The sequence below is a fragment of the Rhynchophorus ferrugineus genome, unplaced genomic scaffold (genome assembly GCF_030347505.1).
Source record: "Rhynchophorus ferrugineus isolate W39M unplaced genomic scaffold, kcgeb_rfMv2 rfM2, whole genome shotgun sequence".
NCBI classification, from domain to species: domain Eukaryota; kingdom Metazoa; phylum Arthropoda; class Insecta; order Coleoptera; family Curculionidae; genus Rhynchophorus; species Rhynchophorus ferrugineus.
In genome coordinates this window covers 26,998,157-27,011,984 of record NW_027472581.1, presented here as the reverse complement: position 1 = coordinate 27,011,984, position 13,828 = coordinate 26,998,157, and the positions used below count along the sequence as shown (strand labels likewise).

General features: G+C 34.1%; 1 protein-coding gene across 2 annotated transcripts; it reads left to right on the top strand.

Annotated features, from left to right (window-relative positions):
• Positions 1-122: 122 nt before the first annotated feature.
• Positions 123-4,373, top strand: LOC143191713 (uncharacterized). 2 transcript variants are annotated; one of them, XM_076397073.1, is made up of 4 exons: positions 123-620; positions 905-1,175; positions 1,233-1,400; positions 1,503-4,373. In XM_076397073.1, the coding sequence occupies exons 1-4, from the start codon at positions 369-371 to the stop codon at positions 2,366-2,368; spliced, it is 1,557 nt and encodes a 518-aa protein (XP_076253188.1). In that variant the 5' UTR covers positions 123-368; the 3' UTR covers positions 2,369-4,373. The 2 variants fall into 2 exon arrangements, with proteins under 2 accessions (XP_076253188.1, XP_076253187.1); XM_076397072.1 differs by having other exon boundaries at positions 905-1,400.
• Positions 4,374-13,828: the final 9,455 nt, after the last annotated feature.

Genomic DNA, 13,828 nt, shown 5'->3' with positions numbered 1-13,828 from the left:
ATTTTTTATTTGTTTAAAATTTAATTCAAATTTTAAATAAATAAAACAATTTGTACGGCTTAAAAGGATTTGAGTTCAAGTCATATCAAATTAAAAAAAAAAGTTGTCTGTTACAGATGACTTTTGACAGATGACAGATGAATTGTCAAGTGATACACGAAACAAATTCGTATATCGTGTTTTGTGCAGAGTGTTTAGTTAGTTAGTGTTTGTTTAGTTCGTGATTAGTGAAAAAATAATTTATATTTGATTCGCGTGAAGCGCGAGCGCGACATTCAACTAATAATCGCGCAAGTTTGAATCCAGCTGCTTTCAGTTACGATGTGTCAATTGACTACAGTAACTACCAATGTGTTGTTATTGGTTCTATGAACTTGGTTTGCTCACACTGTATGGCATTAAAATACAAAAACGATGCCAATGGATTGTGTTGCGCAAATGGTAAAGTGAAATTGATACAATTGGATCCACCACCAGAACCATTGTACTCATTGGTTTCAGGAATAGGAACAGATTCTATACACTTTTTGACACATATTCAACAATATAACAATTGCTTTCAAATGACTTCATTTGGGGCAACAAATGCAGTTCGGGAAAATTTTATGCCAACTTTCAAGGTATGTATTATAGCAGTTACTCATAATTATTTTAGCGAACAAAATTTTCTGTCACCAAAGTTAAGATGTGTTACTAATCTTCAATTTCTTAATCATTACGAAATATATCACTTAGTCATCATATTATATGGTGATTCAGTTTCAGTGACACTTTTATTATATTTTATATTTGATAGATATTAGTTAAAACTAAATATATACTTTTTAAGATCAAATATTATTTAAGTTTGATCATTGACAATCCATTAATTTATACCACACCATAATATTTTTTTTATTTACAGATACAAGGGCAAATATATCACAGAGCAGGTTCACTGTTACCAGTGTCAGATAGCGACAACAAATTCCTGCAAATTTATTTTATGGGCAATTCACCACAAGAAATTGATCTGCGTTGTGCACATAACAATTTAGTAAAAAGGTCTATTGTAGAACAATTACAAACTTTATTTCATCAACACAATCAATTGATTATATTGTTTAAAACTGCCCTGGATCTGATGCCATCCGATAATCACAAAATTGTAATCAGAGCTGATAAAACACCTGCAGGTCAACATACAAGACGTTTTAATGCACCAACTATTGATGAAGTTGCTATCGTTGTAGTTGGAGAAAACTTGGAATCCCGTGATATTGTTTTACATCGTCGGAATTTTCAATTACAACCTATAAAGGAAACACACCGCTCATATGATGCACTGCAATATCCCATTATATTTTGGCAAGGTGAAGATGGCTACGATTTATCAATAAAAATGATAAATCCCATTACAGGTAACTAAAATATTAGTTTAGCTATGGCGATAATATCTCAGTCACTATATTATGTATTTTAATTTTATATTTGAATGTTATTAAAACAAAATCTGTTTACAGGTTCTGAAACCAACAAAAAAGTCAGTTCAATGAACTATTATTCATACCGCCTAATGATTCGGGAAAATGCAGATAATCACATATTGAAATGTCGGCGATTATATCACAAATATGTTGATGACATGTATGTTAAAATTGAAACGGAGAGATTAACATTCATCAGGTTGAATCAAACCAAACTCCGATCTGAAGAGTATATTCACCTTCGAGATGCGATTAATACTGATGGAAATGCACAGAATGTCGGTCGGATGACTATTCTTCCAGCAACATACATCGGAAGCCCTCGGCATATGCACGAATATGCTCAAGATGCCATGTCGTATGTTCGTCATTATGGTACAGCAGATTTGTTCATCACATTTACATTCAATCCGCAATGGATAGAAATTAAGCAGGAGTTATTACCTGGGAAATCATCCATTGATCGTCATGATATTACAGCCAGAGTCTTTAGACAAAAGTTGAAATCTTTAATGAATTTCATCGTAAAACATAATGTGTTTGGTGAGACACGCTGCTGGATGTATTCTGTGGAGTGGCAGAAACGAGGATTGCCACATGCACACATTTTGATTTGGTTGGTTGAAAAGATAAGGCCAAATGAAGTTGATGCAGTGATATCAGCTGAAATCCCTAATGTACAAGTAGATCCTGGATTGCATGAGGTAGTTATCAAAAACATGATACATGGTCCCTGTGGAACTCTTAATCAAAATTCACCGTGTATGATGGATGGTAAATGTTCAAAACGATATCCACGGACATTAATATCGGAAACAATTACTGGTAATGACGGTTATCCATTGTATCGTCGCAGATCGACAGCAGACAATGGAAAATCAACAATTGTCAAATTAAATTAACAAGATATTGAAATAGATAATCGTTGGATTGTTCCATATTCACCTATTTTATCAAAGACATTCAAAGCACACATCAACGTTGAATCTTGCCATTCAGTGAAATCGATTAAATACATTTGCAAATATGTAACCAAAGGGAGTGATATGGCTGTGATTGGAATTGGTGCAGAGAATTCTAATGATGAAGTTACCCAATACCAAATGGGCCGCTATGTCAGTAGTAATGAAGCAGTTTGGCGAATATTTTCTTTTCCTATTCATGAGAGACACCCTTCTGTTGTTCACTTAGCTGTGCATTTAGAAAATGGACAAAGAGTGTATTTTACAGCACAGAACGCAGTACAAAGAGCTGCTCAGCCACCATCTACTACATTAACCAGTTTTTTTGAGACATGCCAAAACGATGATTTCGCACAAACATTGCTATATTCTGAAATGCCAAAATATTATACCTGGAATCAATCCTCAAGGAGATTTATACGACGGAAACAAGGAAAACCAGTTCCAGGATATACAGATGTATATTCCACCGATGCGATTGGCCGGATTTATTCAGTACATCCAAGCAATGATGAATGTTTTTATTTACGACTGCTATTAGTCAATGTACGTGGCCCAACATCATTCCAACAGTTACGAACTGTTGATGGTGAATTGTGTGGATCCTACAGAGAAGCCTGTCAACGTTTGCAATTGCTTGAAAATGACGCTCATTGGGATCAAACTCTCAATGATGCTGTAATATCATCACACACTCATCAAATACGAACATTGTTTTCTATAATCATATCTACATGCTTCCCATCAAACCCAATTGATTTGTGGATGAAGTACAAAGATTATATGTGTGATGATATTTTGTATCAAATACGGAATAGAATGGGAAATCCAAATATACAAATCAGTGAAGAAATTTACAATGAAGCATTGATTTCAATTGAGGACATGTGCTTGATAATGTCAAACAAACTATTAATTCAATTAGGCCTGACCGCGCCCAATCGTCCAATGCATGACGCTTTTAACCAAGAGTTGCATCGAGAAAGACTGTATGATCTCAACGCTTTGAAAGAATAAATTCAAACAAATCTTCCACTGTTAAATGAACAACAGAAGTATGTATTTGAAACTCTTATGAAAGTAACAAATGATGAAACTGGAGGGATTTATTTCTTAGATGCACCTGGTGGTACAGGAAAAACTTTTTTTATTTCATTAATATTAGCAACAATTCGCTCACAAAATAAAATTGCACTTGCACTCGCTTCGTCGGGAATCGCAGCAACTTTGCTTGAAGGTGGTCGAACAGCCCATTCAGCACTAAAATTGCCATTAAATATGCAAAGCAATGAAACTCCAACCTGCAACGTTTCGAAGAACTCTGCAATGGCAAAGGTTTTGCAGCAATGTAAATTGATTGTTTGGGATGAATGCACGATGGCACATAAAAAATCTTTGGAGGCTTTAGACAGAACCTTAAAAGATCTACGTAGCAATAATAACCGATTTGGTGGTGCAATGATTTTATTAGCAGGAGATTTTCGTCAAACATTGCCAGTGATTCCACGATCAACGCCAGCTGATGAACTCAATGCATGTCTAAAGTCCTCCAATTTGTGGAAACATGTTAAAGTACTTCATTTAAGCAAGAATATGCGTGTCGAGTTGCAAAATGACCAATCTGGAAACATATTCTCTAAACAACTCATTGACATTGGTAATGGCAAATTTCCTATAGACATGTTGACGGCTTGCTTTTGCTATGACTATAAACAAGTCCCAGGGGCAATCATTAAGTGTTTGTGGTATTAATCTAGAAAACCCATGTTTCTCACATGGTCAATTGTATGTTGCCTGTTCCCGTGTTGGAAAACCATCAGATTTGTTTATCTATGCGCCAGGTAATCAAACAAAAAACATCGTATACCACAAAGCAATATAATGATAATAATAATAATAATTATGATTCACATGATTAACAATAAAGCGATTACTTACTTTTCAATCCTTATATATGTTTTATTTAATTATTTTTTATTCACAACGCCCTATCACCAGGGTGATGGTTCTGTTCAGGAGAATTTTTTAAAATACGTAGGCACAAAAACTGCCACATTACAAATCTTTTTGACAGGACGAAGTCTGTCGGGTCAGCTAGTAATATAATAAAATGGTTTCTCCTTTGACATTGTGTTGGTTTGTAGTTTTATTGCACCCTAAAACACTATTGCCCCGCCCCTTTTGTTTAGTATTTAAGTCACGGTTTACTTAAATTCATCCATAGTTTTGTTAGTTACCGCAACGCATTTACAACTGCACTGTATTCTTATTTTTATAGTTCAACATGAATTTTAATAATAGCACCCAGTTTAGCTTTAACTCTGGCACAGATAATGATGCTACATCACCAAATATTGAAATAGAAAACAAATTTCCCGATAGGATCAAACTCACCGCTCTCAGAAGACTACCCGCACTGTATGCCTCGCATCATCAGAGTGCACAACTAAACATATCAACACCAAATGACAGTCAGGTGGGCAATCAAATAAAGATCGACATGGAATGGGAAGTAGCATATAATACTAAAGAGTCCTGTGAGTTTTCCGGAATTGAAAGATTAGTATATAAGTCCAAGGGCCATGAAATTTATCGAACATCTGAGCAAATACAAGAGGGTTCTGATAGTGAAACCGACGATAGTGTGGATGAGGATATATACAATGATATGTTGTGTTCGTATAAAATGCCAGATTTGTTGGAACCTTTAAGTTCTGACGAAGAAGTTGATGATATGATATCTTTAATGGAAGATAAATGCTTAATTTAGCTAAATATAGATTGTATATTATGTATGACTATAAAAATATAACAGGTTTATTATCTTGTATATTTTTGTTTTTTTGTCTTTGGCTATTAGGCATTATAATATAATAAAATGGTTTCTCCTTTGACATTGTGTTGGTTTGTAGTTTTATTGCACCCTAAAACACAATTGCCCCGCCCCTTTTGTTTAGTATTTAAGTTACAATTTACTTAAATTCATCCATAGTTTTGTTAGTTACCGCAACGCATTTACAACTGCACTATATTCTTATTTTTATAGTTCAACATGAGTTTTAATAATAGCACCCAGTTTAGTTTTAACTCTGGCACAGATAATGATGCTACATCAACATATATTGAAATAGAAAAACAAATTTCCCGATAGGATCAAACTCACCGCTCTCAGAAGACTACCCGCACTGTATGCCTCGCATCATCAGAGTGCACAACTAAACATATCAACAACAAATGACAGTCAGGTGGGCAATCAAATAAAGACCGACATGGAATGGGAAGCAGAATATAATACTAAAGAGTCCTGTGGGTTTTCCGGAATTGAAGGATTAGTATATAAGCCCAAGGGCCATGAAATTTATCGAACATCTGAGCAAATACAAGAGAGCTCTGATAGTGAAACCGACGATAGTGTCGATGAGGATATATACAATGATATGTTGTGTTCGTATAAAATGCCAGATTTGTTGGAACCTTTAAGTTCTGACGAAGAAGTTGATGATATGATATCTTTAATGGAAGATAAATGCTTAATTTAGCTAAATATAGATTGTATATTATGTATGACTATAAAAAATATAACAGGTTTATTATCTTAAATATTTTTGTCTTTTTGTCTCTGGCTATTATGCATTATAATATAATAAAATGGTTTCTCCTTTGACATTGTGTTAGTTTGTAGTTTTATTGCACCCTAAAACACAATTGCCCCGCCCCTTTTGTTTAGTATTTAAGTCACGGTTTACTTAAATTCATCCATAGTTTTGTTAGTTACCGCAACACATCTACAACTGCACTGTATTCTTATTTTTATAGTTCAACATGAGTTTTAATAATAGCACCCAGTTTAGCTTTAACTCTGGCACAGATAATGATGCTACATCACCAAATATTGAAATAGAAAACAAATTTCCCGATAGGATCAAACTCACCGCTCTCAGAAGACTACCCGCACTGTATGCCTCGCATCATCAGAGTGCACAACTAAACATATCAACAACAAATGACAGTCAGGTGGGCAATCAAATAAAGATCGACATGGAATGGGAAGTAGCATATAATACTAAAGAGTCCTGTGAGTTTTCCGGAATTGAAGGATTAGTATATAAGCCCAAGGGCCATGAAATTTATCGAACATCTGAGCAAATACAAGAGAGCTCTGATAGTGAAACCGACGATAGTGTCGATGAGGATATATACAATGATATGTTGTGTTCGTATAAAATGCCAGATTTGTTGGAACCTTTAAGTTCTGACGAAGAAGTTGATGATATGATATCTTTAATGGAAGATAAATGCTTAATTTAGCTAAATATAGATTGAATATTATGTATGACTATAAAAAATATAACAGGTTTATTGTCTTAAATATTTTTGTCTTTTTGTCTCCGGCTATTATGCATTATAATATAATAAAATGGTTTCTCCTTTGACATTGTGTTGGTTTGTAGTTTTATTGCACCCTAAAACACAATTGCCCCGCCCCTTTTGTTTAGTATTTAAGTCACGGTTTACTTAAATTCATCCATAGTTTTGTTAGTTACCGCAACGCATTTACAACTGCACTATATTCTTATTTTTATAGTTCAACATGAGTTTTAATAATAGCACCCAGTTTAGTTTTAACTCTGGCACAGATAATGATGCTACATCAACAAATATTGAAATAGAAAACAAATTTCCCGATAGGATCAAACTCACCGCTCTCAGAAGACTACCCGCACTGTATGCCTCGCATCATCAGAGTGCACAACTAAACATATCAACAACAAATGACAGTCAGGTGGGCAATCAAATAAAGATCGACATGGAATGGGAAGTAGCATATAATACTAAAGAGTCCTGTGAGTTTTCCGGAATTGAAGGATTAGTATATAAGCCCAAGGGCCATGAATTTTATCGAACATCTGAGCAAATACAAGAGGGTTCTGATAGTGAAACCGACGATAGTGTCGATGAGGATATATACAATGATATGTTGTGTTCGTATAAAATGCCAGATTTGTTGGAACCTTTAAGTTCTGACGAAGAAGTTGATGATATGATATCTTTAATGGAAGATAAATGCTTAATTTAGCTAAATATAGATTGTATATTATGTATGACTATAAAAATATAACAGGTTTATTATCTTGTATATTTTTGTTTTTTTGTCTTTGGCTATTTGGCATTATAATATAATAAAATGGTTTCTCCTTTGACATTGTGTTGGTTTGTAGTTTTATTGCACCCTAAAACACTATTGCCCCGCCCCTTTTGTTTAGTATTTAAGTCACGGTTTACTTAAATTCATCCATAGTTTTGTTAGTTACCGCAACGCATTTACAACTGCTCTGTATTCTTATTTTTATAGTTCAACATGAATTTTAATAATAGCACCCAGTTTAGCTTTAACTCTGGCACAGATAATGATGCTACATCACCAAATATTGAAATAGAAAACAAATTTCCCGATAGGATCAAACTCACCGCTCTCAGAAGACTACCCGCACTGTATGCCTCGCATCATCAGAGTGCACAACTAAACATATCAACAACAAATGACAGTCAGGTGGGCAATCAAATAAAGATCGACATGGAATGGGAAGCAGAATATAATACTAAAGAGTCCTGTGGGTTTTCCGGAATTGAAGGATTAGTATATAAGCCCAAGGGCCATGAAATTTATCGAACATCTGAGCAAATACAAGAGAGCTCTGATAGTGAAACCGACGATAGTGTCGATGAGGATATATACAATGATATGTTGTGTTCGTATAAAATGCCAGATTTGTTGGAACCTTTAAGTTCTGACGAAGAAGTTGATGATATGATATCTTTAATGGAAGATAAATGCTTAATTTAGCTAAATATAGATTGAATATTATGTATGACTATAAAAAATATAACAGGTTTATTGTCTTAAATATTTTTGTCTTTTTGTCTCTGGCTATTATGCATTATAATATAATAAAATGGTTTCTCCTTTGACATTGTGTTGGTTTGTAGTTTTATTGCACCCTAAAACACAATTGCCCCGCCCCTTTTGTTTAGTATTTAAGTCACGGTTTACTTAAATTCATCCATAGTTTTGTTAGTTACCGCAACGCATTTACAACTGCACTGTATTCTTATTTTTATAGTTCAACATGAATTTTAATAATAGCACCCAGTTTAGCTTTAACTCTGGCACAGATAATGATGCTACATCACCAAATATTGAAATAGAAAACAAATTTCCCGATAGGATCAAACTCACCGCTCTCAGAAGACTACCCGCACTGTATGCCTCGCATCATCAGAGTGCACAACTAAACATATCAACAACAAATGACAGTCAGGTGGGCAATCAAATAAAGATCGACATGGAATGGGAAGTAGCATATAATACTAAAGAGTCCTGTGAGTTTTCCGGAATTGAAGGATTAGTATATAAGCCCAAGGGCCATGAAATTTATCGAACATCTGAGCAAATACAAGAGAGCTCTGATAGTGAAACCGACGATAGTGTCGATGAGGATATATACAATGATATGTTGTGTTCGTATAAAATGCCAGATTTGTTGGAACCTTTAAGTTCTGACGAAGAAGTTGATGATATGATATCTTTAATGGAAGATAAATGCTTAATTTAGCTAAATATAGATTGTATATTATGTATGACTATAAAAATATAACAGGTTTATTATCTTGTATATTTTTGTTTTTTTTGTCTTTGGCTATTAGGCATTATAATATAATAAAATGGTTTCTCCTTTGACATTGTGTTGGTTTGTAGTTTTATTGCACCCTAAAACACTATTGCCCCGCCCCTTTTGTTTAGTATTTAAGTCACGGTTTACTTAAATTCATCCATAGTTTTGTTAGTTACCGCAACGCATTTACAACTGCACTGTATTCTTATTTTTATAGTTCAACATGAATTTTAATAATAGCACCCAGTTTAGCTTTAACTCTGGCACAGATAATGATGCTACATCACCAAATATTGAAATAGAAAACAAATTTCCCGATAGGATCAAACTCACCGCTCTCAGAAGACTACCCGCACTGTATGCCTCGCATCATCAGAGTGCACAACTAAACATATCAACAACAAATGACAGTCAGGTGGGCAATCAAATAAAGATCGACATGGAAAGGGAAGTAGCATATAATACTAAAGAGTCCTGTGGGTTTTCCGGAATTGAAGGATTAGTATATAAGCCCAAGGGCCATGAAATTTATCGAACATCTGAGCAAATACAAGAGAGCTCTGATAGTGAAACCGACGATAGTGTCGATGAGGATATATACAATGATATGTTGTGTTCGTATAAAATGCCAGATTTGTTGGAACCTTTAAGTTCTGACGAAGAAGTTGATGATATGATATCTTTAATGGAAGATAAATGCTTAATTTAGCTAAATATAGATTGAATATTATGTATGACTATAAAAAATATAACAGGTTTATTGTCTTAAATATTTTTGTCTTTTTGTCTCCGGCTATTATGCATTATAATATAATAAAATGGTTTCTCCTTTGACATTTTGTTGGTTTGTAGTTTTATTGCACCCTAAAACACAATTGCCCCACCCCTTTTGTTTAGTATTTAAGTCACAGTTTACTTAAATTCATCCATAGTTTTGTTAGTTACCGCAACGCATTTACAACTGCACTATATTCTTATTTTTATAGTTCAACATGAGTTTTAATAATAGCACCCAGTTTAGTTTTAACTCTGGCACAGATAATGATGCTACATCAACAAATATTGAAATAGAAAACAAATTTCCCGATAGGATCAAACTCACCGCTCTCAGAAGACTACCCGCACTGTATGCCTCGCATCATCAGAGTGCACAACTAAACATATCAACAACAAATGACAGTCAGGTGGGCAATCAAATAAAGATCGACATGGAATGGGAAGTAGCATATAATACTAAAGAGTCCTGTGAGTTTTCCGGAATTGAAGGATTAGTATATAAGCCCAAGGGCCATGAAATTTATCGAACATCTGAGCAAATACAAGAGGGCTCTGATAGTGAAACCGACGATAGTGTCGATGAGGATATATACAATGATATGTTGTAATCGTATAAAATGCCAGATTTGTTGGAACCTTTAAGTTCTGACGAAGAAGTTGATGATATAATATCTTTAATGGAAGACAAATGCTTATTTTGGGTAAATATAGATTGTATATTATGTATGACTATAAAAAATATAACAGGTTTATTATCTTGAATATTTTTGTCTTTTTGTCTTTGGCTATTATGTATTATAATATAATAAAATTGTTTCTCCTTTGACATTGTGTTGGTTTGTAGTTTTATTGCACCCTAAAACACAATTGCCCCGCCCCTTTTGTTTAGTATTTAAGTCACGGTTTACTTGAATTCATCCACAGTTTTGTTAGTTACCGCAACGCATTCACAACTACACTATATTCTTATTTTTATAGTTCAACATGAGTTTTAATAATAGCACCCAGTTTAGTTTTAACTCTGGCACAGATAATGATGCTACATCACCAAATATTGAAATAGAAAACAAATTTCCCGATAGGATCAAACTCACCGCTCTCAGAAGACTACCCGCACTGTATGCCTCGCATCATCAGAGTGCACAACTAAACATATCAACAACAAATGACAGTCAGGTGGGCAATCAAATAAAGATCGACATGGAATGGGAAGTAGCATATAATACTAAAGAGTCCTGTGAGTTTTCCGGAATTGAAGGATTAGTATATAAGCCCAAGGGCCATGAAATTTATCGAACATCTGAGCAAATACAAGAGAGCTCTGATAGTGAAACCGACGATAGTGTCGATGAGGATATATACAATGATATGTTGTGTTCGTATAAAATGCCAGATTTGTTGGAACCTTTAAGTTCTGACGAAGAAGTTGATGATATGATATCTTTAATGGAAGATAAATGCTTAATTTAGCTAAATATAGATTGAATATTATGTATGACTATAAAAAATATAACAGGTTTATTGTCTTAAATATTTTTGTCTTTTTGTCTCTGGCTATTATGCATTATAATATAATAAAATGGTTTCTCCTTTGACATTGTGTTGGTTTGTAGTTTTATTGCACCCTAAAACACAATTGCCCCGCCCCTTTTGTTTAGTATTTAAGTCACGGTTTACTTAAATTCATCCATAGTTTTGTTAGTTACCGCAACGCATTTACAACTGCACTATATTCTTATTTTTATAGTTCAACATGAGTTTTAATAATAGCACCCAGTTTAGTTTTAACTCTGGCACAGATAATGATGCTACATCAACAAATATTGAAATAGAAAACAAATTTCCCGATAGGATCAAACTCACCGCTCTCAGAAGACTACCCGCACTGTATGCCTCGCATCATCAGAGTGCACAACTAAACATATCAACAACAAATGACAGTCAGGTGGGCAATCAAATAAAGATCGACATGGAAAGGGAAGTAGCATATAATACTAAAGAGTCCTGTGGGTTTTCCGGAATTGAAGGATTAGTATATAAGCCCAAGGGCCATGAAATTTATCGAACATCTGAGCAAATACAAGAGAGCTCTGATAGTGAAACCGACGATAGTGTCGATGAGGATATATACAATGATATGTTGTGTTCGTATAAAATGCCAGATTTGTTGGAACCTTTAAGTTCTGACGAAGAAGTTGATGATATGATATCTTTAATGGAAGATAAATGCTTAATTTAGCTAAATATAGATTGTATATTATGTATGACTATAAAAAATATAACAGGTTTATTATCTTAAATATTTTTGTCTTTTTGTCTCTGGCTATTATGCATTATAATATAATAAAATGGTTTCTCCTTTGACATTGTGTTAGTTTGTAGTTTTATTGCACCCTAAAACACAATTGCCCCGCCCCTTTTGTTTAGTATTTAAGTCACGGTTTACTTAAATTCATCCATAGTTTTGTTAGTTACCGCAACGCATCTACAACTGCACTGTATTCTTATTTTTATAGTTCAACATGAGTTTTAATAATAGCACCCAGTTTAGCTTTAACTCTGGCACAGATAATGATGCTACATCACCAAATATTGAAATAGAAAACAAATTTCCCGATAGGATCAAACTCACCGCTCTCAGAAGACTACCCGCACTGTATGCCTCGCATCATCAGAGTGCACAACTAAACATATCAACAACAAATGACAGTCAGGTGGGCAATCAAATAAAGATCGACATGGAAAGGGAAGTAGCATATAATACTAAAGAGTCCTGTGGGTTTTCCGGAATTGAAGGATTAGTATATAAGCCCAAGGGCCATGAAATTTATCGAACATCTGAGCAAATACAAGAGAGCTCTGATAGTGAAACCGACGATAGTGTCGATGAGGATATATACAATGATATGTTGTGTTCGTATAAAATGCCAGATTTGTTGGAACCTTTAAGTTCTGACGAAGAAGTTGATGATATGATATCTTTAATGGAAGATAAATGCTTAATTTAGCTAAATATAGATTGTATATTATGTATGACTATAAAAATATAACAGGTTTATTATCTTGTATATTTTTGTTTTTTTATCTTTGGCTATTAGGCATTATAATATAATAAAATGGTTTCTCCTTTGACATTGTGTTGGTTTGTAGTTTTATTGCACCCTAAAGCACTATTGCCCCGCCCCTTTTGTTTAGTATTTAAGTCACGGTTTACTTAAATTCATCCATAGTTTTGTTAGTTACCGTAACGCATTTACAACTGCACTGTATTCTTATTTTTATAGTTCAACATGAATTTTAATAATAGCACCCAGTTTAACTTTAACTCTGGCACAGATAATGATGCTACATCACCAAATATTGAAATAGAAAACAAATTTCCCGATAGGATCAAACTTACCGCTCTCAGAAGACTACCCGCACTGTATGCCTCGCATCATCAGAGTGCACAACTAAACATATCAACAACAAATGACAGTCAGGTGGGCAATCAAATAAAGATCGACATGAAAAGGGAAATAGCATATAATACTAAAGAGTCCTGTGGGTTTTCCGGAATTGAAGGATTAGTATATAAGCCCAAGGGCCATGAAATTTATCGAACATCTGAGCAAATACAAGAGAGCTCTGATAGTGAAACCGACGATAGTGTCGATGAGGATATATACAATGATATGTTGTGTTCGTATAAAATGCCAGATTTGTTGGAACCTTTAAGTTCTGACGAAGAAGTTGATGATATGATATCTTTAATGGAAGATAAATGCTTAATTTAGCTAAATATAGATTGAATATTATGTATGACTATAAAAAATATAACAGGTTTATTGTCTTAAATATTTTTGTCTTTTTGTCTCCGGCTATTATGCATTATAATATAATAAAATGGTTTCTCCTTTGACATTGTGTTGGTTTGTAGTTTTATTGCACCCTAAAACACAATTGCCCC

Excerpts from the sequence above, each read along its gene's own strand:
- LOC143191713 (XM_076397072.1), top strand. The coding sequence starts at position 369 with ATGAACTTGGTTTGCTCACACTGTATGGCATTAAAATACAAAAACGAT. Across the intron at positions 621-904 it reads ATTTTATGCCAACTTTCAAG|ATACAAGGGCAAATATATCA; the intron begins GTATGTATTATA and ends TTTTATTTACAG. Across the intron at positions 1,401-1,502 it reads AATGATAAATCCCATTACAG|GTTCTGAAACCAACAAAAAA; the intron begins GTAACTAAAATA and ends ATCTGTTTACAG.